The sequence below is a fragment of the Natrix helvetica genome, assembly GCF_964273705.1.
Source record: "Natrix helvetica genome assembly, chromosome: 2".
Lineage (NCBI taxonomy): Eukaryota > Metazoa > Chordata > Lepidosauria > Squamata > Natricidae > Natrix > Natrix helvetica.
Genome location: NC_138552.1, coordinates 97,857,004 through 97,882,088, shown reverse-complemented (window position 1 = coordinate 97,882,088; position 25,085 = coordinate 97,857,004). Strand labels below are relative to the sequence as shown.

At 37.5% G+C, this 25,085-nt stretch overlaps 1 protein-coding gene and 1 long non-coding RNA gene across 3 annotated transcripts in view; one reads left to right on the top strand and one right to left on the bottom strand.

Annotated features, from left to right (window-relative positions):
• SLC44A1 (solute carrier family 44 member 1) overlaps positions 1 to 20,548 on the top strand; it is a 93,743-nt gene extending 73,195 nt beyond the window's left edge. Inside the window, exons 8-16 of one of the 2 annotated variants that reach the window (XM_081944071.1) lie at positions 970 to 1,088; positions 1,714 to 1,900; positions 3,112 to 3,277; positions 4,822 to 4,978; positions 7,460 to 7,543; positions 8,609 to 8,746; positions 12,622 to 12,858; positions 14,171 to 14,251; positions 16,323 to 20,548. In XM_081944071.1, the coding sequence (XP_081800197.1) occupies positions 970 to 1,088; positions 1,714 to 1,900; positions 3,112 to 3,277; positions 4,822 to 4,978; positions 7,460 to 7,543; positions 8,609 to 8,746; positions 12,622 to 12,858; positions 14,171 to 14,251; positions 16,323 to 16,346 (1,193 nt within the window). In that variant the 3' untranslated portion in view covers positions 16,347 to 20,548. Of the gene's footprint in view, positions 1 to 969; positions 1,089 to 1,713; positions 1,901 to 3,111; positions 3,278 to 4,821; positions 4,979 to 7,459; positions 7,544 to 8,608; positions 8,747 to 12,621; positions 12,859 to 14,170; positions 14,480 to 16,322 lie in introns of those variants that run through there. The other variant, XM_081944070.1, reaches the window with a different exon arrangement.
• LOC309387537 overlaps positions 1 to 25,085 on the bottom strand; it is a 482,764-nt gene that overhangs the window by 157,584 nt on the left and 300,095 nt on the right. The window lies entirely within an intron of this gene.

The following is a 25,085-nucleotide window of genomic DNA, read 5'->3' as shown; positions in this document are numbered from 1 at the left end:
CAAGAGAATGGAATAGTTCAGTTAGTGCCAAAATAAATATGTATTTGGTGGATGATAGGAAAATAAAATGGGTACTTTGTTGATCACCGTTGAAAATCTCAGTTCTAGCTAGTGAAACAAGGCCAATTCTGCATAGTCCAATCTATTGATTATTTTATCTGTTACTACATCATAAAACCATGTCTTCTTGTCCAATTCAGACCAAACCCACCCATAAACAGAGACCAGGTTTCAAACTTTGATTTCAGGCTCAGCAAATAGAGGCAATGACAAGCAAAGTGTGTGTGGAGTAGTTGCAGGCACCTCTCAGCAAAATTCCAAATGCACATAAGCATGCCTGCAAATAAATTTAAAATCTGTACAGTCAGACCCCAGAGTTTCAGGAGGCAAAAAGCACATGAAATCCAAATCAGAACAGTTCTTCCAGAATATTTATTGCCAGATAGCAGTGGCTTTTATGTAGAGCGGCTTCTGAGTGGAAGGATGGGAACCAGGTGAGACAGCAGGTAGAGCATCGTTGGTTTGCTCAGCACATGGGAACTGGACAGTGGCCCTGCATCAGGTTCTTCATCATCAGACTCTAAAAGCAACTTCTCTGCATGATTGCAGAGTCAGCCTAGGGGGCTTCATTGCTTATTCCCAGAGACACTCACCTGGTAGCTCCAAAGCAGGCTGCTCAGTATCAGCGTCTCTCAATGAATCTGACTATGATACTCCTGGCATAGAAAACTTTTAATATTTTCTAATTATAGAACATAAATATGTGCTTTGTGGAGACAAATCTGTTTTAATTTGTTGCCTTTTGGGAAATCAAAGTACCATTCTGTTTCCATATTTAAAGTCAACCCTAGTTGTATCTCAATGTGGCCTGATGTAGTAGAAAATGAAACTGTACAAATTATTTGCATGCATATTTCTTTTCTTTTCTGAAATTGATGTGCACTATATTTTTTTCCTATATGGACACAGGTGGCACAGGGGTATTGTGGTGGCTGTATGTTAAAATGTCTCCCAATGAACAGCTTCAAATAGCCAAAGACAATCATCAGGCCCTCCTGATTTATGCCATTGCAGCTACCATCTTCACAGTGAGTATTTGAGGACTGTCAAATTAAGGCATGTGGAGAAGGCCTGTGTAAGGGACATTTGTACCTTCAGTTCAGTCTTGGCTCCTGGTGACTGCCTGAACAAGTCGCTGCAATTTTCTTGGCAAGGCTTTTTGGAACTGATTTGCCTTTGCCTGCTTCCTAGGACTCAGAGAAAGTGACTTGGCTTAACCATTACACCAAACTGACTCTCTTATCATGAAAAGTGGGTAATCAAATATATATACCTTTGGGATTGATTTTATTATTATTTTAAATAAATAAATAAATAAATAAATACAGACAGACAGACAGACAGACAGACATAAAAAATACAAGAATCACAAAAAAAAAAAACCCATTCTCATTGATGGACATGCAACATGCTGGTCATATATACCCAAGAAATAAGATTACTTTCTTATACTCATATGGGAAAATTCCCTGAGACCAACTGTTATTAGTAGGTTGCTACTGGAGTTAAAATTATTTCATATGTTTTAGTTTGACATTTTTAATTATGTAATTAAATATTTTAAAAATGGTTCTTTGAATAGGTACATATTTTACTTTATTTCAATAAATACATTTACCTAAAGTTTATTATGGAATTTCTTTCCTTTTTCAGGTTATCTTACTATTAATAATGCTAATTATGCGCAAACGAGTAGCTCTCACCATTGCCTTGTTCCATGTGGCTGGCAAGGTTTTCATTCACCTGCCACTGCTTGTCTTCCAGCCATTTTGGACTTTTTTAGCCCTCATCCTCTTCTGGATATATTGGATTATGGTTTTGCTGTTCCTAGGTATTACTGGTATGTGTTATGTAGTTTTGGGTTTTTTTCTTGTTTCTTTACTTGCAATTCCAGAAAAATATTGTGCTCTTATCTTTATATTGGGTCAAACTAAATCTAAGAAACCTAAGGATCTTATTTGAAATATATGGCATGTTTTCTTCCTATTACCTCACCACTGACTGAGCAGTGATTCCATAGTATACGTTACAGATGTAGTCAAAAGTATTAGCACTTTTCTATTCCCCACCCCCACCCCGCCTCCCCAGAGAATCCTAATTTGCCATGAAATGGGTTGAACATGGCATCAGAAGGCTCAAACACATATCATCACTCAGTCTTGCTAGGGTTGACGTTGAGATTTTCCTCTTCATCCAAACCATTACAGATAGCCCTAACGTATGACCATAATTGAGCCTGGAATTGTAGTCATATATTGTTAACGTCATAAGTCAAGGCATCACTAGTTTTGGCATTTTTTTTGCACCAGTCATTAAGCAAGTACTTTGGTCATTAGGCAAATCCATTTTTCCCACTGGGCATTTTTTGTCAGAAACCAGAAGTAAGCACTGGAAACCTACAAAAAAGGTCACAAATCACCATAGGATGCTGCAAACTGCCATGATGGTGAGCCAGTTGCCAAGCGCTCAAATAAGAACACATGAACTGGGGATGAGGTTGGAGATGTAGCTGTTACGGTGTTGAAAGTGCTTTGTAAATAGCTCTAGGAAGGTCCTTAGTAATTTTGAATGGCTGTTAAGTGTTGGATTGTATATCAAGGACTACCTGTAGGGTCTCCAGACATTAGGACTTGAGTAACAGCCTTAAGCAACTTAACTTAAGCAACAGCCTTGCTTAGCCAAACCAGGAACCAAACGGTAAATGGGTTCTTCTCTCCTAAAGGCACGGGTGCCCTATCAGTGAAAATTTTCAAGACAATATTGGACAGTCATTGTCTAGAGTGGTATGAGGATTTCTGCACTAGGCAATAGGTTGGATTAGAAGATTCCCCAGATTCCTTCCAACTAACCAGTTAGCCTTTTTAAAAAATTACTATTTTTATTAAAATATTTTTGTCATACTGGTGTTTTGAAAGGCAGCTTATATATTAATTATATTATTATTATATACCAAAACCAAGCATATTTGTGACTATTGTATGCAAATATTAAAAGGGCAGCTTTCTCATAGAATTAATATTTTAAAGCCTTCCTGCCTTCCTTTCCTTCCAGGTAGCCCGGTTCCAAATGAAGAGGGCTTAGTAGAGTTTCGAATTACAGGGCCACTGAAGTACATGTGGTGGTACCACGTTGTGGGGTTAGTTTGGATCAGTGAATTTATTCTTGCCTGTCAGCAGATGACTGTAGCAGGAGCTGTTGTGACATATTATTTTACAAGGTGAGTGAGTCTGGGCAATCAAATCATGAGTGATCCAACTTCTGAAATTTCAAAAATAACTGGATTAAGTGAAATGATAGAATGGAAGAAAAGCAAATCCTCACTTCAGCTAGTTTAGAACTGGGGGGAGGAGTTCTGGAGTGATGCTTTGTTCCTTATAGACTTTATAGCAAATAAAGAGTGAATGTAACACAGTCTGCTCATAAATACGTTATATGGAATTCCCAAAAAACGAATTATTATGGAAGTATCTATAAGATTGCAGCTATATATTGGTGCATAGATGAGTAACATAAAAGCTTTAATCCCCATTTTTTTTAATCAGGAGTGTTCCTATGTAGATGATTGTATAAGGATCATTAGCAGGAGCTAGTGTCATCCAAATGGGTTCCACTCCAAACCCAGACTTCTATTCTATTTAGTACCAATCAAAGTTTTTTGTATCTTGACAATTGGCACCAGTTGTTATTCAGTAGCTTTCTTGCTTAAGCTAATGGAAGTTATCTTGGGTTTGACCTTAATGTCTGTGGTTTCATGAGTCCCATGATATTGAAAAATGTAATTGATCCAAATGCAATTGCTCTGATGCATGTCACTGGAGGAATCTCTAAGATTTAATTGGTTCAGCAAATCCATCAGGAGGATATAAGATTTAGTTTTCCCACTCTGCAGGAAGGTATCTTTGAAGATAGGAGATCTGACTTTTATTCCTCACCTTTAATCAATAGCCAAATCTGTCAGTGATTCAGAAGCTTCATTTCTTGTGAGGTTTAGATTATGTATAGTTCATTTCTTGCCTGGATAAGAAACCAATTGAAATAGTCCCTACTGTGCAGAATAATACATTTCTGCACTTGAAATATTGGCTCGCAGTCTTGACAACTGTCAAATGTCTGTTTACTCTCTGCAATGGAGAGAAGAGTGGAGCCCTTGATATGAATACTCTTTTGATCTTCACCTAAATTGAGAGCAATTAAGTAAACAAAAAGTTGGCTCAATCTCAAAGATGCAAGCTCACTGTGAACTTTCATCCAGTCAAGTATGGTGGAAGCTCAGCCCCCAAAATTATTTATTTCTCTGTGGAGCTTTAAAAAAAAATCAGGCCCAGGAGAAGACATATGAAATTCTTGCTGTAAGTCAGTTCAAATATAAAATCATATATGTATATTTTTCATAAATTGATGTATTTATTTCTAATCAGTGTGCCTTTCTGACTTTGCTGAAGTGAACAATCATTTCATTTCGTTGCTTTCTGTTTCTCAGATAAAATTCCTTTCAGTAATTTGTTGCCAAACATTTGCATTCATTTTGTTGACCCAAGCCACTGCCTATTTGTAAGCAAAGGTCAGGACTGCTCAGATTCACCACCACTTTGTTTGTAGGAAAAGAATTAGTTCAATATAACTCCATCCTTGACAAAAGCAACATTTACAGATTTGGGGCCCTACAAAATTTAGACGTGGAGTTCTTCACATTTCCATCTACATTTGCCTGTAAATGCAGTGCAATCTCACACTTCATAATTTTTACATTTTTCTCCACAGAGAAAAACGGAATCTGCCATTCACACCAATTCTGGCATCTGTCAATCGCTTGATCTGTTACCACCTCGGAACTATGGCTAAAGGTTCTTTCATTATTACCTTAGTGAAGATTCCAAGAATGATTCTCATGTATATTCATAGCCAAGTCAAAGGAAAAGTAAGGGGAAACTAAGTTTGATATATAATCAAAAAAAAATTGAAAAATGCTGTGGCAGACCAGAACAGAGACCCATGCAATCAGTACATTGCTATGAAGTAGGAATGGGATGTGGACCAGCGTAAAATAAGCCTTCTCAAATTAAAAAAAGGAAGAGTTTTTGGGGGCAGTGAATTTGCAGATGATACCTAGCGGGCAGGAATAGCCAACACTCCAGAAGATAAGCTTAAAATACAGAAGGATCTGTACAGACTTGAACACTGGGCCCTATCTGGCAAAATGAAATTCAATGGTGAAAAAAATGAGGTTCTACATTTAGGCAAGAAAAACCAAATGCCCAGTGCTGCTGCTGCTGCCAAAAAAGGCAACACAGTCTTGTTGCATTAACAGAGGGATAGAATTAAGACCCCATGAAATGTTAATATTACTTTTTAAAGTCATGGTAAGACCACATGTACAATACTGCATCCAGTTTTGGTCACCACAACGTAAAAAAATATGTTGAGACTCTGGAAAGGGTATAGAGAAGAGCAACAAAGAAGTTTGGGGGACTGGAGGTTAAAACATATAAAGAATGGTTGCAGGAATTGGGTATGTCTAGTTTAATGAAAAGAAGGAGTAGAGGTGACATGATAGCAGTATTCCAATATCTAAGGGCTGCCACAAGGAAGAGGGGAATCAATCTATTTTCCAAAGCACCAGAGGGCAGGACAAGAAGCAATGGATGGAAACTAACCAAGGGGAGAAGCAACCTAGAACTAAGGAGAAATTTCCAGACAGAACAATTAATCAGTAGAATGGCTTGCTTCCAAAAGTTGTAGATGCACTAACACTGGAGGTTTTTAAGAAGAGATTGGACAACTATTAACCTGAAATTGTATAGAGTTTTCTGCCTGAGCAAGGGATTGGACTAGAAAACCTCCAAGGTCCCTTCCAACTCTTATTTTGTTATTTCTATTGGCCACCCTGTGCTATCTTTTTCCCCCTGCCACCTTTCCCTGACCTTTGTCATTTTCTTCATCCCGTTGTTGACTAAACCTTCTCCATCCTCTTCCTTCCCCTTCACAAGGCCTTCCCAAAGCCTTGCAGAGCTTCGGAATGAAGACCTTGTGCAGCCAGCAGCTGCTATGCAAAGGGCCAGATCAGGCATATCTTAATAGCAGGAGGAGGAAGAACATGGGAACAGTGGGCAGCTGGCATGGCAGAGGGTAGAGTAGTGTAGTCAAAAGGGCAGAAATGACAGATGTCATTGAGGGAAGTTGAAGCAAGAGTGAGCCCAGTAGGGCAGAAGGGTTCTGGCTTAAGAGCAGTGACCAGGACTACTGAAACTGCCATTGTAAGTGATGGAGTTATGTGATGTTTCTATTAACAATCATGTCGCTTAACAATAGAAATTCCAGTCCTAATTAGGGTCACTAAGCGAAGATTATCTGTTCAGCAATTTTGTTTATAAATTGTGAAAGATGTTTAGATATTATCAAATTCTGAACAGTATACAAGGTAAATTCTTATGACCTAAGCTGGTATTAAATTATAACCATTTTTTGGTTAGCAGCTATGGCTTTTATCATCATTGCAATAATGGAAGTGGTAGTGTTCCAGTAATCCCCACTATAGCCAAGTTTACCCAGGGACTTCTTCCTATAACTATATATCAGTGGTGGGTTTCAAATTTTTTTAGAACATCTTCTGTAGGTGTGGCCTGCTTTGTGGGAGTGGCTTGCCGGCCATGTGATTGGTGGGCGTGGCCAACTTGTAAAATGTGGTGAAACTCACTTAACAATGCTCTTAGTTAGCAACCAAAATGTTGGCTCAGAAACTCTGGAATTTTAAGCACGCAAGTCTTAAAGCTGTCAAGTTACAAGACCCTTGCACCCCTAAACCTTTAGAAAAAAAAACCCCAGAGGTGTTCAAACTTGACAGCTTTAAGACTTATGGACTTCAACTCCCAGAATTCCTTCTCCAGTCATGTTGGCTTAGGAACTCTGGCATTGAAGTGTGCAAGTCTTAAAGCTGTCAAGTTACAAGACCCTTGCACCCCTAACACTTTAGAAAAAAACCCCAGGGGTGTTCAAACTTGACAGCTTTAAGACTTGTGGACTTCAACTCCCAGAATTCCTCCTCTCGCTCTTCATCTTGATGATGTGCGGATGGGCAGGGGGAGGGAGCTGGAACTAGTTCTAAACGGCACTGTAGATTTGTGGAACCTCTTCTATAGAAGAGATTAGAACTGGCAGGAACCCACCCCTGGTATATATATAGATTACATTGCATGGAAAGAAAAAAGCAGATGTCTTGCATATTTGATTTGGCTTTATATAACATAGCATAATAATTATTAAATTAGATCTTATCTTAAAGAAACTATTATGTAAACTGAATCCTATATTTGAAACTTTTCATCTAAAAAGCATTCTGTGCTCTATTAAAATGCATTTTCTTTCTTTTTCCTCATCATTGATATTAATATTATTACCTTAGGAAAATGTCTGTGCTCGATGTATTCTAAAAGCCTGCATTTGCTGCCTTTGGTGTTTAGAAAAGTGCCTGACTTACTTAAATCAGGTAAGATCATACTTAAAACAGAGGATGAAATAATTATTCTAGTACCTGTGCACTAAAGACATAAATGCCTTTGCTGAAATTAAATGCAAGAGGTTCCTTGGCAGAAAATAAGAACAAATATGTTTTAGATAGGATGGTGCTTGTAATAAAATAGCAATATCACTTAGACTTATATACCGCTTTACAGTGTTTTACAGCCCTCTCTAAGCGGTTTACAGAGTCAGCACATTGCCCCCAACAATCTGGGTCCTTCTTTTAACCCACCTTGGAAGGATGGATGGTTGAGTCAACCTTGAGCCCGTCAGTAAGCAGTGAGTTGCAATATTGCATTCTAATTGCTACACCACCATGGCTCAGGTTTGAGTGCTGAAATAAATTTGTGTAGAGATTGAATGGGTTGCAGAATGAACTCATAACAAAAAGAGTAAAAAGGTTTTTTTTCTTTTTTCAAAAACTAAAATTCTTAAATAGAAAAATAAACTTCAAATCAATATGAAAATATAGGACTAAATTCTCCTGTGCTTCAGTACTTTAAAATTATTAATATCCTTCCCTTCCTTTCTAAGGTACATCTTTTTTTTAAAAAATCACCTTGCAGAAATTAACCATTTTTATGCAAGAATTGTTAACGGAAAATAGTCTTTTTATTAGTCCCCAAAAGAATTAGTATAGGCATTACACTAATTTGTGGTTTATCCAGACATAAACAAGTGTAACCACATCCCAGATTTATATCCATGCTATTTGCTTTTATCTCTTGCTGCCACAAAATATAGTTTCTGAAGCAAACATGTTTATGCTGACATAGTTAACGCTAAGTACATTGGCAACCTTGCAGGAAAAATAGAGGGGATATTGGAAGTGCATCAGTTTGGCTGTTTATATCTTGCTAAAAAACTAATTTGGCCTATTGAACAGATTCATATAGATCTTCTTCATTCTGATAATGACTGAGGGCTGAGAGATATTTGTCAATGTAATGTAATGTAAAGATTTGAAACAGGAAGAGCTTAAAATTTGAGTAGAACAAGATCTGACCAATTCAACTGTGTCTTTCTTGCCCAGAATGCATATACAGCCACAGCTATCAACAGTACCAATTTCTGCACTTCAGCAAAGGATGCCTTTGTGATACTAGTGGAGAATGCTTTGCGAGTGGCTGCTATAAACACAGTGGGAGACTTCATGCTCTTTCTTGGAAAGGTAGGATTGAGTGGTGGAAAAAATGTCAAGAACCCTCTCCAAATAGCCTTCTTTATTTGAACCCAAACAATATGGTTCTGATGTGTGTTGGTACCCAGTGTGCATTGCACAGTGACACTGCTTCTTCCAGCTGTCTTCGCATGGAAAAAGGGGGGTGCTCTGCCTGGATGCCTTCAGCCAAAAATGTTAAGGTGGTTGCTTTGTGAAAATGGCATTCAGAGAAAACAAAGGCCAGTGAGGTGTCCAGGTTGACCTTAGTCAGTGGCTCCAAAGCAGAGAGCTGATTTCTAGAGAGTGTGAAATCTGGATTGAAATGACGCATCTCTTATATCTTTATAATTCCCTGGTAATCAGTATATACATCATGTTTACTTACCTGTGTGGCATTAAATGCTATTGTACCTGCTTTTGCAGTCTGGAGGAGTTAAAACCATCTCTCATAGTGCATTTCAGCAGGTTATTTAATCAGTGTTCTACAGAACTTGGTGGGGTTCCATAACAATATAGTGGGGTTGTGATTCAAGAGAATAACCGCCACAAATTTCACTGGAAGAGAGATAATTTTCTATACAGAACTATTTCATTTTTTAAAAAAAGTAACAGATTCTATGCTTTGAAAAGCTTCTGCACTACACTATCACGTTACTGATACAGTTACACCCAAAGTATATCTTCTGTTTCAATGAAGCAATGTGAACAAATATCTACAGCTGTTAAAAAGTGTATTCACAGCAACAAGGACATTGTGAGAAACAATGTATGGGCAAGATTCAGTTAACTGATTCACGTCAGATGAGTTTAGCACTTGACAATACAGATGCCTGTGCTACTCATTGTTGTATTGTATTTTGAGTTCCTTTTTAATCAGGGACCCGAGGATTAGTGAGTAATCTCATTTCAAGTAGGAAGATGACCAAGGTGTGTGGTATAGTGCTGATGTTACCATAAGATGTGAAAAGGAGCTGAAATTTGCACATGCACTTGAATGCTAATGATTTGGGATATTTCCTAACATATTCTTTCTAAAATTCCAGTTGGATTGGTGAGGAACTTAATATTGTCTTTATATAATTAGAGAAAAAAACATGATTTGATTACAAAGTTAAAAAGTTTGCCTTTAACTGAAAAGTTTTAAGAACCTGCATTATCAAACAAAAACATCTCAAACCTTCATAATGCATTGGAGTCATAGTTATAAAATCGTTTCTGCTCATTATAATTAAAGAATTCATGTTGTACCAATTACTTCCAAGTGGAGGCTTTGAAATCCCACTAATATACTAGGTAGTGAGATGATCATCAATATATGATAGTTACATAAGTTGAGATAATAAATATAATAAATAAAATATGCTTTCCATAATGTGCATTGGAGTATTAATTTAGAATTGAATTTGACATGTACTAGAAAGGTAAAGAAAGGGCAGGAAAGTTACATATTTCAGATGGCTGAAGCCAATGCAGTCCTAGGCTGCATTAACAAAGGGATAGAATCAAGATTATCTGAAGAGTTGATACCATTTTATAATGCTTTAAGTAAGACAATACTTGGAATACTACATCCAGTTTTGGTCATCACGACATAAAAGAAATGTTAAGATTCTAGAAAGAGTGCAGAGAAGACCAACAAAGATGATTAGGGGACTGGAGGTTAAAACATGAAAAATCGTTGCAGGAATTGGGTATGTCTAGGTTAATGAAAAGAAAGACTAGGGCCATGATGGCAAAACTATGGCGGAGCCATTTCTGAGGGCATGCAAGGCGTTGCTCTGTCAGCCCCTGCATGCATGCGCGGGTTGGCCAGATCATTTTTGGCATTGATTTTCGGCCGTTTTTTGCCCTCTGGGAGGCTTCCTTGAAGCCTCCAGAGGGTGAAAAACGGCCGAATGCGCAAACTGAAAGTTTGGGAACAGACTTCCGATTTGTGCGTTGTGCTGTTTTTTGCCCTCCAGAGGCTTCAGGGAATCTTCCTGAAGTTTCTGGAGGGCGAAAAATGGCCCAGCAGGCAACGTTCCCAAACTTCCAATGTGCATGTTGGGCTGTTTGTCGCCCTGCAAAAAACAGCAAAAAATCAATGTTGGGAGTCAGAAAATGGGCCGTTTCCAGCCTCAGGAGGGCCTCTGGGGGACGGGAGAGGGCGTTTTCGCCCTCCCCAGGCTCCTAGAAAACCTGTGGAGCCTGGGGAGGCGAAAAACAGACCTACTGGACCCACCGGAAGTTGGAAAACGGGCTATTTCTGGCTTCCGGAGGGGAGAGGCCGTTTTCCCCCTCCCCAGGCTCCAAGAAAGCTGTGCACGGAGCAGCAGGGGGGGGTGCACACATGCACAGGGGGCATGGCATGGGGGGGGCATTAAATTATGGGGTGGGCACGCGAGTGCACGCGATAGCGTGCACGCATTCTTTTGGCATCCGAGGCAAAAAATGTTCGCCATCACTGGGTGAGGGGGTGATGTGATAGCAGTGTTCCAATATCTAAGGAGTTGCCATAAAGAAGAGGGGGTCAACCTATTCTCCAAAACACCTAAAGTCCGGACAAGAAGTGATGGATGAAAACCAATCAAGGAGAGAGGCAACCTAGAACTAAGAAGAAATTTCCTGACAGTTAGAACAGATAATCAGACTTGCTTTCCATTTGTGGGTGCTCCAACACAGGTTTTTAAGAAGAGAATGGACAACCATTTGTCTGAAATGTTATATGGTTTACTGCTTGAGCAAAAGGTTGGCTAGAAGGCCTCCAATGTCTAGTCTGTTATTCTGCTTACCAGAACTAGCAATACTAATTAGAAATGCTGAAGCTTGTCTTTAATTCCCGTTAACCACTGTAGCAGTATCAAATCAGCATATTTCTATGTTTCTTTTGCTTAAGCCAACTTTCATATTGTTTTAGGATGCAAAGATCTATTATTATAAGTATCTTTCATAAACAGCATGAGTCACACTTTGAAAATGCATTTGAAAATCCTCGTTTCAAGGCTTGCATTTCTTAGATAAGTGAAAAAAATATGGAACCTGATCACATTACTTTTCTAAAACATACAAATATAGAATTAAATTAACTTTCTATTTTCAAACAGTTGAAGAGATTTGGGGATTGGTCTGACTCTATTATCCCCAGAGGATACTTCAGAAAATAGCGCAGTAGTTAACTAAACTCTCTCTCAAACAAATTTTAAATTGTCACAGTGTGTTGTCTTGGTGTTCTAGCATTCAGGTCTTCAGGTCAACTTGAGTTGGCCTTTAGTGCTGCTCAATTTTAATTAAGAGTATTTTTTTTATAAAAAATTGCATACTACAATTGTTTGGAAAAAATATAATGAATCTCTACACTGCAAGTATTAAGAAAAATAATTGCCTCCCAAGAAAATTGCCATCTGTGTGTGTGTGTGTGTGTGATATAGTTAGCACTAATTACTAGGAAAGAGCCATTATATTATTAGAATTAGAGTTTGGGTTAAATAATTTATACATATATGAGAACTGAGCCTTTGCAAATAATTTTAGTTTCAGGCCCAGTCCTTACCAAGTCTGATGCTTACTTTATTGGCTAGAAATGATATGAATAGAAGACAAACCATTAATGAAGACCATTAATGAAGAATTAAAACGTTTAGTTTGGTACAACTAAACCTTTTTTTTATTATTGTACAAAGAGGTAACACTTGTTCTACTGTAAAGTTCCTGATCGAAATAGTAATTAAAAAGCTAGCATAACATATGCAAAAGAGAGGGAGAAGGAATAAATACTTCATTATTAAAGTCCAGACAGACTTTAGTAGTTCATTTGGTCATCTAAAACCTGGAGGCGAGGTGTCCTTTGGCAATCAGCAATGTCTTTCCTCTGTGCTTTGTCAACTCTTTGCTTTTTTGTCTCCTAGGTCTTAATAGTGTGCAGCACAGGCTTGGCAGGGATCATGCTGCTGAATTACCAGCGGGACTACACGGTGTGGGTGCTGCCCCTTATCATTGTCTGTCTATTTGCATTCCTGGTTGCCCACTGTTTCCTGTCTATTTATGAAATGGTAGTGGATGTCCTTTTCTTGTGCTTTGCCATTGACACCAAGTATAATGATGGCAGTCCTGGAAAGGAGTTCTACATGGATAAAGTCCTTATGGTGAGGCCCTTCTTCTACATTCTTGCACTCGCCTAAGTAGGAGGAATCATTAACTGCAAAAATACTAGCACAGTAGTTGTTGAATGTTGTTTCCCTTAGGAACTCTTATTTTGAAATGTTGGCTAGTTTATTTGATGTTAACGGATATTTGTTTTCATCCCACGCCATGTTGGAAGTTATTTGACAAGCTTCCAAATATTTTTGTTTTGTTTTCTGTGATTTAATGAAAATAGCTTACATTCACCCAGATATGTCTTTTCCGTGCTGCAGCTGTCTGCACAGCTGAGTAAGGAAACCAGTCTTCCAATTCATTTTTAAAATGTAAACTAAGAAGTGTTGTAGGCTCTTTAGCATCATTAGAGTTTTGGAGAAACCTATGGCTTTTCAGTGGTTCTCTTTTGTGAGATATGTTACAAGCTACTTGAGTTTTCAGACCACATAGAATTGCTCATTGAAGCATACATAGCAATAGCACTTAGACTTATATACCACTTTGCAGTGCTTTACAGCCCTCTCTAAGCAGTTTACAGAGTCAGCCTATGGCCCCCAACAATTTAGGTCCTCCTTTTACCCACCTCGGAAGGATGGAAGGCTGAGTCAACCTTGAGCCTGGTGAGATTTGAACTGCCAAATTGCAGTCAGCCGGGAGTCAGCAGAAGTAACCTGCAGTACTCCACTCTAACCACTGCACCACCGTGGCTCAATGTGCACCTCCTCCTGTTTTCTTCTATAAACAATGTTATGAGATAGGTTGGGCTGGGAAGAGAATTAAAAGTAGGACCTGATGCAACTTAACCACTACAGCACTCACTTCTCTCATTAAATATATAATAAATAAAATTAATAAATACTAAAAAGCGGAAAGCATTAGGGAAAGTGCATCAGTTATAGAATTTATTGGAAGAACATTAAACCATAATTTGGCATTTCAAATGGCTTAACCTTTAACGTGTGATTGTCAGAAGGGTTCCTTTGGGTAAATGTCAAGGATCCACTGACATTACTACTTCTTAGCAGCCAAAGAGAAGAGAGTGTCCAATAAGTGCATTCACAGCAGGCCATTTGCCCAAACCACAAAGCTAACACTAGGAGGAAACTGAAGAGTGGAAAGTCTTTAGAGAGCAACAGCACAATTTCCCAAGCAGCAGAGAATTTTTCTTGTCCTATCTGAGAGTTGGTGACTTACAAATTTGGGGAAGATATAGTGCAGTTATCATCAATGCCAGATCTTCTTTAAAACCATGATAGAAAAGGATTTAGTATTTAGGTTCCAGAGAATAATGCAGTGAATTTTCCCCCAACTATTTTTCAGGAATTTGTGGAGAACAGCAGAAAAGCATTGAAAGAAGCTGGTCGGGGGAATGGAGGTGAAGGCAAGGAGCTCAAACCAATGGTAGGTCCAAGAGAAGAAATAGCTACTCTTTTCCAAGAATTTCATTTGTACTTCATATCCCTTTCTATTTTCACTGACTGTGCTTCTTCAGAAGAAGTGTTTGTCCTTTGTGTCATTCAGGATGTTCTGCTTTTTCTGTTTGTGAGCTTGCCTATTACCTGGATGGCAGAGTTTTTGTCACAGCTGAGAGCGCCTCCCATAAATGTAAGCTGAAAGGAACGGTATCTTCATCCTTCTCCTGTGTTTATGTCACCAAGGCTACTAGTAGTATTCACGGTATTCTAAGGGCTAAAAACAGAGGGAAAGTGCTTATTTTAACAGTAGCAAATAGCAATAGCACTTCAACTTATATAGCGCTTTACAGTGCTTTTACAGCCCTCTCTAAGCAGTTTGCAGAGTTAACATATTGCCCCCAACAATCTGGGTCCTCGTTTTACTGACCTCAGAAGGCTGAGACAACCTTGAGCCTGGTGAGGTTCGACCTGCCAAATTACAGGCAGCTGGCAGTCAACAGAAGTAGCCTGCAGTACTGCATTCTAACCACTGCGCCACACCACTTCATAGCGCTTTACAGCTCTCTCTAAATGGTTTACAGCCTGTTGCCCCCAACAATCTGTGTCATTTTACCAACCTCAGAAGGATGGAAGACTGAATTAACCTAGATCGAACTCCTGGTTTTGGGCAGAGTTAGCCTGCAATACTGCATTCTAACCACTGCGCTACCAAGCACTCTTGAAATATCAGACTTACAAGTAAAGTGCCTAGATATTCTACCTCTGATATCTCTTCCACTGCTCTGTCCTGGGTTGCTAATGGAATTCTTCAAGAGCCTGCAGCCACATCCAGATCACATTACTCTTCACTGTAAAGATAGCAAACATTCACTGCCAGATCTGTGATTTCCATTTGGCTGCAACTGAACTTCTGATATATTTGATTGGAAAACTCAGGAGTGAATGGAAATAGAACTGTCATATTTTATTTCTGTTAGTATCAACAATCAGGTTATAGGTGTCTTTGAGGGGATGTTCTGCTTTGATGAAAGCTTGAACAAACCACCTTAGTAAATTGCATCACAGCTTTGTCTCATTGAGGCATTGTAGAGCATCTCTTTGAAACAAAATAAAAGCAGTGTAGTCAGTAGTCTTTCATTTAGGCTTCATGATAGGCTATTTCCCCCTATCAGTAAGGAAATAGATACAGCAACTCCTTTCAACCTGCTAAAATATCATTTTTCCTAGTTTTGCTTCTTACCCCGTCCCCATCTCCTTTCTTTACCATCGTTCTTCTGTTTTATGACTTAATGAATAAATATATCATGTAGGCGTCCTTGGTTTGAAAAACGTACTTTCTTATAACTGAGTATCAATAACTCAGAGACAATAGCAAGTTCATTAACATAGCATTATTACTGTAGTTTGTAGTCGGATTGAAATTAAAACATATGAGTATTTGTTTTCTCTCTCTCCCTGAATTAGCACTTGCTTTGGAGATATTGCACTGGGTCAGAAAGTTTCCTTCCCTGCTCTTTTCCCCTAACTGACTCACATGCAAATTTACAATTAAAATGCTCTATCCGAAACAGAAGAACCACTTCTCTGCATCCAAGAGAGAGCCTCAGAGGTTGAACAGTCATTTGTTGGGAATATTTTAATCCTGTACAGTTGGCATTAAGTTTGGTGGCCCAAATGGCCTCTTCTGGGAAGAGAACCATGGAAGCCATCCTAAGCTCCTTGAAAGAAATGCAATGAAATAAATTATAGTTAGCAGCTACAGTCCATAAATATATATGTATAAATATTGTCTAAAGCTTTCAAGTTGAACTTTAAACATCTGTGTCAAAGAAACAGATTCTTCTTTATCCTCCGTATCTCTCTGCTATGATGCATGTGTGTTTGTTTTAAAAACCTCCAATTTCCCACATTTTTTTCACCAAAGAAATGTAGTACTGTGTCTATTTAAAATTTAAATGTAGTTATAATTTTAAAATTAGTATGGTTTCTTAATTATGCTCTTGATCTAGAAACATAATGTTTAACTTTCCCCCCTCAATTTATAACTTCTTTTCCAGGTCTCTGGAGCAAGTTCATCTTGAAGCTGGTCAGCCGATATGGAAACCATTGACATTCCAAAACAATATCTCTTTCTCTCTTTCTCTAGCTATCTCTCTTCTATATATATATATATCTATATTATTTAAAAAGCAGCCAAAATCAGAGAAAAGGAACAGGGATTTAATACTTTTTTAATGATTATTTTTGTGAAACATGTACTCTTTTCATACGGGTGGCTTTTACAAGCAACTTTTATCATTGTTCCATTTTTAAAAAATCATTGTGGTTCATGGAGATGTTATGATTGTAATCCGATAGAGATTTCAAAATTTGGAGGAGAATTCCACAATATTTAAAAATAATAATGCAAGATTTTCACATTTGGAATAACATAAGTAGGTCAAATAATTTCCCCACATTTTTATTTTTAATTAACATAACAGTTTAGAATTCAGTGAGTAATGATGGTTCTGGGAGGAAAAAATCCTTTGTTACAATTTTTTTATTAATTAGAATCAGAATGGATAACACATTAATCATGTTACATTTTGTTGCTTTGTACAAATAAGATCAAGTAAATTTAGCATATTCAGATTTTTTGTATTATATAATTTAAGACATAAAAAAAAAACACAACCCAACTCCTCAGGTATTAAGATATTGAGACAGCCCCTGAATCTGTGAAGGACAAACTAAAGATGTATGAGGAAGAATGAGTTTAATATGCAACTTCCGTCCTGTGTTATCTTATTTCCCCTGTTAGGTTTAATCTTGTCCTTTGCACATTGTTTTTACTTTGAACTAAGTAGATTCTTCACTTAAACATTTAATAACAACATTCTGATGCTCAGCCTTAGATATGCTCCATTGTTGTTTGTTCATAACAATATGGAAAGATTTTAAGAGTAGAGACAAACTGTACTACTATACAAAAAATAAGTACTGTAAGTTGCTTGTGGTTTTTTGTTTGTTTTGTTTTGTTACTGTTGACCCCATATCTGGGACATATTTCATTATACATTTGGTAATTTAGTGGAGTATAGTAGGAAAGAGCACATAAACATCTTTTTGAAATGTCACTGTCTTAGTATATAATGTAGGTCTTAAAGTAGTCTCTGTATATTCATGATCATGGGACCTGAGAGCCACATGAATACTTCAGAAACTTCCAGAAAGCAATATTTCTCTCTCATTCCATCTTCCTTCATTTTTAGAATAATTTTTCGTAATTGTTTTAGTAACCTGCTAAATACTGAGACTCTTGTCCTCCTAAAAGTGTATGCGGAGAATATCAGAACTTCTTGGGTATATGGAAACTGATTAATTTTCTTTTATGCCAAATCAAGATTTGTTTGGATGGTAGTAACATTATTGTTCTAAGTTTATTTGGGAATTGATAAGTATCTTTTCAATCTTTGGTACCAAGAATGCAAATACAGAACTCTTACATTGAATCTTGATCTTAAATTGATATTTTTGGCCTTTTTAATCTCTTCTTTTCCTGATAACATAGTATCTTAAATTTGAGATGGAAAGTTTATCCATTCATTCAGATGACAAATGGACAATATATTCAAATAATATTTAATGACATTTATATGAGGAGATACTACTGGGGATGTTTCTCTTTAAAGAAATATATCAACAAAATTTCTTCTCTGTGCTTAATTGCCAAATGTTATTTCATTTGTCTTAGTAAGTTACCAATCTTTTCTCCTCTGAGAAATAGATATCTGTTTTTCTTTTGCATTCCCTGCTTTTACTCAGTCTAACCAATGCCTCTTACAGTATCCTCTATCCCCTTCCCAGTTTCATAAAGTAATGGTCTGATAATTCTACTTGTATCCTAATAGATTGTTTTATTCTTCCATCAGCCCTTATCTCTACCCCTGCCCCAAACTTTAGTAAATGTTATGTTGGAATTTCACTAGAAGAAAATAGGAAAGTAAGTACAGATAGGAGAATAATTCAGCAACTTTTACTGCCAATCTATGCTGTACTTTAAATCCATTTGTCTTTCTGCAACTCTCATTCAACATCCATGATAGTTGTTTGCTATCATGTACAATTTGTCTCCTATTTGACTGGAAACTGGAGACTGGAAATCTCTCTACGTTTTTTGATATAAAGATGTTTAGGACCATCAGGATACTCTCATATTAAGCATGCATTCTCGAAAAGCACATCTTGGTTTTCCTTTGATCATGTTGGTTTCTGAATAGAACTATGAGAAGGCATTTGGTACCATGTGAGATATTTGAATGATTGATCTATAACAGAAATTGATTTTTGAAACATTCTTGAGAGTAGATCATCTTCATACTCTAATTCCATGAAGTTTCTACCTTCTAATAGTTGGGATCATTTTTTTCCTTTTTATCAATAGCCTTTCACTTTTAGGATATTGCTTACTTCTGATATATTCTGAGGCTTGATCCATGTCCCTCATTCATTAGAAGATTGATTCTTTTTCTAGATCAGCTTTCTAGGGATGTTCTAAGGTACAGTATAGTCCTTGAGATAATCAACTTTTATGTTAGTCAAGTTATAACTTTGTAAGTAATTGAGGAAGCAATTGAGAAAACTGGCTGCTTCTTTTGCATGGGGTCCATAATCAGGAAAAAAACTGGTAAGTTTGTTCCTGATCATCTCACCAAAAATCATTATACAACAAAAGCTAGCATGATTGGGCCAGAACAACTATTTTAGATCTTATGGTGCAGGATAGTATTTTTATGGGGAAACATCCTGTAGTTTGAAGTAATAACCAGGAACGTGTTTCTGCTTCTGGTTTTTATATTAGATCAAGCCAAAAGCATGATTGGTAAACCTTGCTTTCCAGAAGGTTCCAGAGTTTGACAAGGCTCCTTCCCTATTAATATGAATAGCCAGAGACCTCTGGAAGAACTTCATTGCCTGTTGGTAGCTTTCCTTTATCAAGTAATCAGTTTTGTGTGTTAAATTCCTTTCTTCATTCTAAAATTCACTATGTAATGAATGCTAATATTTCTCTGTTTGGCTTGATGTAACGATAAATGCTTATAGTGTAATTGCAGAGAATAATTTCATGATCTGTTTTATGCTATATATTCTTTTGTTACAATTTTTTAAAGAAACTATTTTTGTTAATATAAAAGTAAATATTTCAGAGTAAAATTTTTAAACTTTATTGCACTAAATGCAGATGTGGAGATAAAAAAAGGAATGCCTCAGTAGTTGAATCACTCCAGAGAATCTTTTGGGAGAAGAGCTACTGTTCTAGATAAGCTTAGCTAACAGTTATGAAAATAGGTGTAGAGGCAAGGTGACTGGCTACCAGTGTTTTTATATATGGCTGTTTTGATTCTGTGCTTCCTTTCAAAGGATGAGACCTTTTCAAACTGCTGCTGAATGAAACATAGCATTCTGTAATTAACTGGTGGTCTTTGCTGTGTAACTAAATGCTTCAATTAATTTTTATAAATCATATAACATCTCAATCTTTTCAGGCTACTTGCAATAAAATTCAGGACAGTTTAAAAGAAGAATAATCTTTTCTCAGTCAGTCACATAATCCAATAAGTTTAGCAAACTAGATTAGCCTCTGTTCCTGCTAACATGCTGATTTTACCAATGTGAATTATGCCATGAAATTTCATTTTGAGGTAGCTGACACAAATCAAGGTTTGAAATGCACATTTTAGCAGGAACCAAGGTACTAGTCTAGGCTTAATCTAGAGCACTGCTTTAAATCTCTTTTAATGTAAATATTACATGTTACTGTAATGATATTGGAGGAGAATTATGAGGAGGAGCCTTAATATACAGGAAGAAGTTCTGTAGCTTTGCCCTGCACTTAACTTCAGATGTAGATTGTTGTAAGTCAATGAAGTGATATTTATTGTCAAAGAAATCTGGACTTAGCAGATTGAAAACCACAGCAATTGGACCACAAACAGAAAAGGAACGGCAAGACACTTAAGTAGCTCCTCCAAGGTTATCTGCCATTGAGTTCTACTTCAACAATGACTCAAGATAGGAGGCCTGGATTAGACTCACCACTGACATCATCACAATTCCTGCATTCCAGGCTCCACAAACTTGTGTTCCCTGCTTGCTGAAAGCCTTGAGAAAAGAGATGCTTTTGGGTTTGAACTTGCAACTAGAATTGTAAAGAGAAACAATTTTTTGTATTTTTGTATACCTTGATTGTGCAGCATTTTTATATACAGGTCCTGTTTTACAAATAAAATTGGTTTCTTAACCTGGTGTTTAAAAAGTTTTATGGATATTACTTCTCCTAGGAGCTGTGATCTTCAAGATGAACAGGTCCCCTATTTTCTGGCAGAAAGGTATACTTCAGGCTGGTAGCACCTGGAGACTTCTGAGATATTTTACCAAACATGAAATGGCACCTGACTGATCAAATTAATTGCTTAAGCAGTGATATATTTAGGCAGAACTCAGTGAAAAATAGAGCTATCCTCTGATAAAGGGAGAGGGGCAATACATTTTACAAATAACTAAATTAATGCAGTTGGGATTGCTTTTATGAAGATCCAAGCTAATAGTTTTGCAAAGCATAAGGATGCTTCTAACATTTTAGTATTAACCAAGAAATAGCAAGTTTTTCCTCAAAACTATTTTTATTTTGAAATGTACATTTTCTCATTTGGAATAAGGCCATTTATGAATCTCATAAATTCATTAATAAAATTAGTTCCCAGATGGGTACATCACTAGCTTTAATCACTTACAATTCCATTAATTCTGTTTAGTCTTCCATAAGACTAATGGAACATGATTTTATGATGACACACTACAGTGATCCAGCAACAAAATGTAATTTTTATGCATGTCCTGAAAATGTCCTGTCCCATATTTTTTTCAATTGGATTCTTAATTCTTGCAATATAACTATTTAACTGGCGATACCAAAAACAGTCTGTATGATTTTGTAATTCAGAAGTGATTTAATCAAGTATTACATTTTTTAAAAATTCAATATTCTCAGTTAAATTAAACATTCAGTTTTACTGAATCATGATATTAAGGAACTCTAGTTCGTTCCTTGGCTTATTTCTTCAAAATATTTTCTCATTTCTATTGCTGTTTTAATAGTTAAGTCCCTGAGATCACATTAGGGGACAAAATTGCTAAACAACTTTGTTCAATTTGGACTCAAGAGAAAGGGATACAACTTCCATATTGTTTTAAGCACACCGCATGATATAGCGTGACATAATCCTGCAATGTGAGCGCCCAAGGTCAGGTCTTCTTTTATGATAACACCTAGAAAGTTAAAACTGGCCACTTGCTCCACTCGGTCTCCATTGATAAACAAGGGCTGGATGTCTGATCTATTCCTTCTATAGTCCACTATAAGCTCCTTGGCCTTATTGGTGTTAAGGACCAAGTTATTGTCTCCACACCAACCTATCGATAGGCAGACTCATCCTCCCCAGAGATGTATCATGTAAAAATTTAGTAATAGTATTACTAGTGTGAGTGGGAATGCAGTCATGCACATAAAGAGTATAGAGCAGAGATGGCGAACCTTTTTGGCACTGAGTGCCCAAACCAGAATGTGCTTGCATCCACGCACATGTGTGTGCTGCAGCACCAGAAATCTGAAGATCAGCTGGCCAGTGTGCATGGACGTGCCATAAACCAGAATAGCATCTGGCGATGACATGCATGCCCACAGAGAGGGCTCTGCATGCCACCTCTGGAACATGTGCCATAGGTTCGCCATCACGGGTATAGAGTAAGGGACTTAACATGCAACTCTGTGCTGTACCAGTGTCAAGAATAAGGGCTGAAGAGATATGATTACCTAATCTGATATGGCCCTCAATGAAATTGAGTTTGACACCCTTGCTCTAAAGATAAAAATACTTTAGGTTGGAGGTAGCACTACCCCACTCTGCTCAAACCTGCAGTTTTTAAACTGTATTTAATCCTCATCATTTTAATTATTTTTAAATTTATATTTTTACTACGTTGTAAGCTGCCCAAAGTCACCTTGGGCGGCTTGCAATGTAGTAAAAATATAAATGTAAAAACAATTAGAGATATAAGAACAACCTTAGTTATAAAGTGATTTATGAAGTCAGTTTGGATAGTGAGATGGAAGGCATACACATTTAATAAATAGAACCCACTTAAACAAATCAAAGTAATATATAAATCATTTATTGAGGGAAATGATCCAAAGCTACATATATGTGTGTGAACCAGAGGTGGGTTCCTACCAGTTCGCACTAGTTCGGCCGAACACGTAGTGGTAATTTGGCCTGAGTCGCAGAATTGGTAGCGACCTAGGCTGGCCACGCCCCCGAACCGGTTTCCTGGTCTCTGCTCCGTTGCTGCCATGATTTTTTTTTAGCTTTTCTTGGTCTTCGCGTGAAGTGCATGTGAAGCAAACCGGTACCAACGCCAGCATGAACCCACCCTGGTGTGAACCTTTGCTTTCAGTAACTTGGGTGTCCCCACCCACCTTTCACTGTACAAGGACATTCACAAAGTTTCCCTTCTGGAAAACGTCTGAGGAAGATTACTGCACAAAGCCTGGTTCCATAGAATTGCAGCATCTAGATGTTAGCCACATCTTCCAAAAGATGTCCACCAAGAAGGGCTCTTGAATTTAGCTTTGCGATATGCAGCTAAAGGTTCTCATCATAGAAGCCCCCCCCCCACACACACAGCAGAAATCCATCTGTGTATGAGCAATTTTGCCTTCTAAGTGCCATGATAATTAGTACAAACAATAATAAAATGGCCTGTATAAAAACTATTTTGGTGGTCCAGGATAAAAGAGGAGTAATGATGAAAGGACCAGATGATCTAGCGAAAGCCATAAATAGGCACAGCTTCAGGTCAAACCTGACAAGGCTGGTGCACCATGGTGTTTTCAACTCCACAGCGTAATTTCACAGGGTGTTTTTTTTTTTTGGTTTAGTAATCACAGGGTCTGATAATGCTAAAAGCCTAGCAGAATTGCACAAAATCTAGCTAAATTGCTCAATTAGCCAATCATTGCTTTCCAAGTGGGCATGAAATAAAGTGCTTCTAGCTTTTGATGGCAATTATTGCCCTAAAAATGAAGAAAGGAGAAAGAAAGAAAGAAAGAAAGAAAGAAAGAAAGAAAGAAAGAAAGAAAGAAAGAAAGAAAGAAAGAAAGAAAGAAAGAAAGAAAAAGGAGAGGGAAGAGAGCAATGAATATCACCTGGAAAGGCTTCTGCAGTGCTGAGCCATGCTAAAATATTTTATCTAGACAGATAGAAGGAAACTATCCTAGAATGTCCAGAGAACATACCAACCAGGAAAGTGAACAAGGACTTTACAATCTTCCAACTAGGTAATGTTCTTCACCTAAATATAGAGAAATGTAGGGTCATCTTGTGAGTAAACTCATGATGCTCTTCAAACTTTGGATTGGATGGGTTGTTTTCTCCTTCCCTATTTTGGTATTAGGAGGGGGCATGATAGTTCAGCAGTTAAAGACCCTGAGTTTGTCAGCTCCAAAGCTGACAGTCTGGGTTTGAGACCTGAGTACTGTGTGATGAGGTGAGCTACCGCTACTTGCCTCTGCTGCTGCCCACCTAGTAATTCGTAAGCATGCAAATGCGAGTAGATAAATAGGTACCACTTCAGTGGGAAGGTAACTGTTCCGCACTCCTTAGCGTACAGTCATGCTGGCCACATGATGCTGGAAAGGATCTTCAAACAATGGTGCCTCCCTCAGCTAAGAAACAGATAAGCAACGCCCCCTAGAGTTGGACACAACTGGACAGGGGAAACCTTTATTCTTTAATGTTGGTATTATCCTGCCTGGTGAAGAGATCTGAAATACTGAAAGTTTTTCATTCTAGTTCATGCTGAATTTATATTGATTGATTAGATTTAGTTGCTAGCCTATCCCCACTGAATTTGAAGAAAGCTAAACTTGACATATTTATTGCTTTATAATTATCTACGATTTTATCCATGACCTGAACTCACTGAATAGCTTCTGCCTTTGTCCCCCATTTCAATGTGGAATCCACCAATATTGACTCAATAAAAATATGAAAATAGAATATATATGATTTTTTTAATACCATCCCCCACCCCCGTCAAATGAACTTAATAAAATTTACCCACCACCAAGTAAGTGTCCTTTGGACTTCAGTCTGAGAAGGAAAAAAAATAGCTTGGAAAGGAAATAGCTATTTCAGTTAAAAACAAGTCTTGCTTAAAGATTAACCCAATTTGGAGTCAGACATAGCACAAAGTCATATTGTACTTAGTTGTAACTTACTGTTTAGCTCAGGGGTGTCCAAACTTGGGAACTTTAAGACTTGTGGACTTCAACTCCCAGAATTCCCCAGCCAGCCATGCCTGGTTTAGCTAGTCATTGTGGTTTATACAGTAGTTATCATATATACCTATTCAGCCCATTACAGTTTATTCCATACAAATGGTCCTCAATTTACAACTATTCATTTAGCAACCATTCAGCATTATGTGGCCCTGAAAAAAGTGACTTTACTACTGGCTCTCACACTTATACCACTGTTTTCCCAGTCAGCTCCCAACAAGTAAAGTCAATGGGGGAAGTGAGATTCGCTTAACAATCATGGCAAAAAAGGTCATAAAACTGGACACAACTCACTTAACAAACTCATCACTTAGTATATGATCCCAAATGTGGTTGTAAGTCGAGAACTACCTGTAAATAAATCAAGAATGGTACCTTTCTAACATGATCAGTTCTATGTAAGGAGCACTCGCAAGTTCTTTCACTGTATGCTATCGAA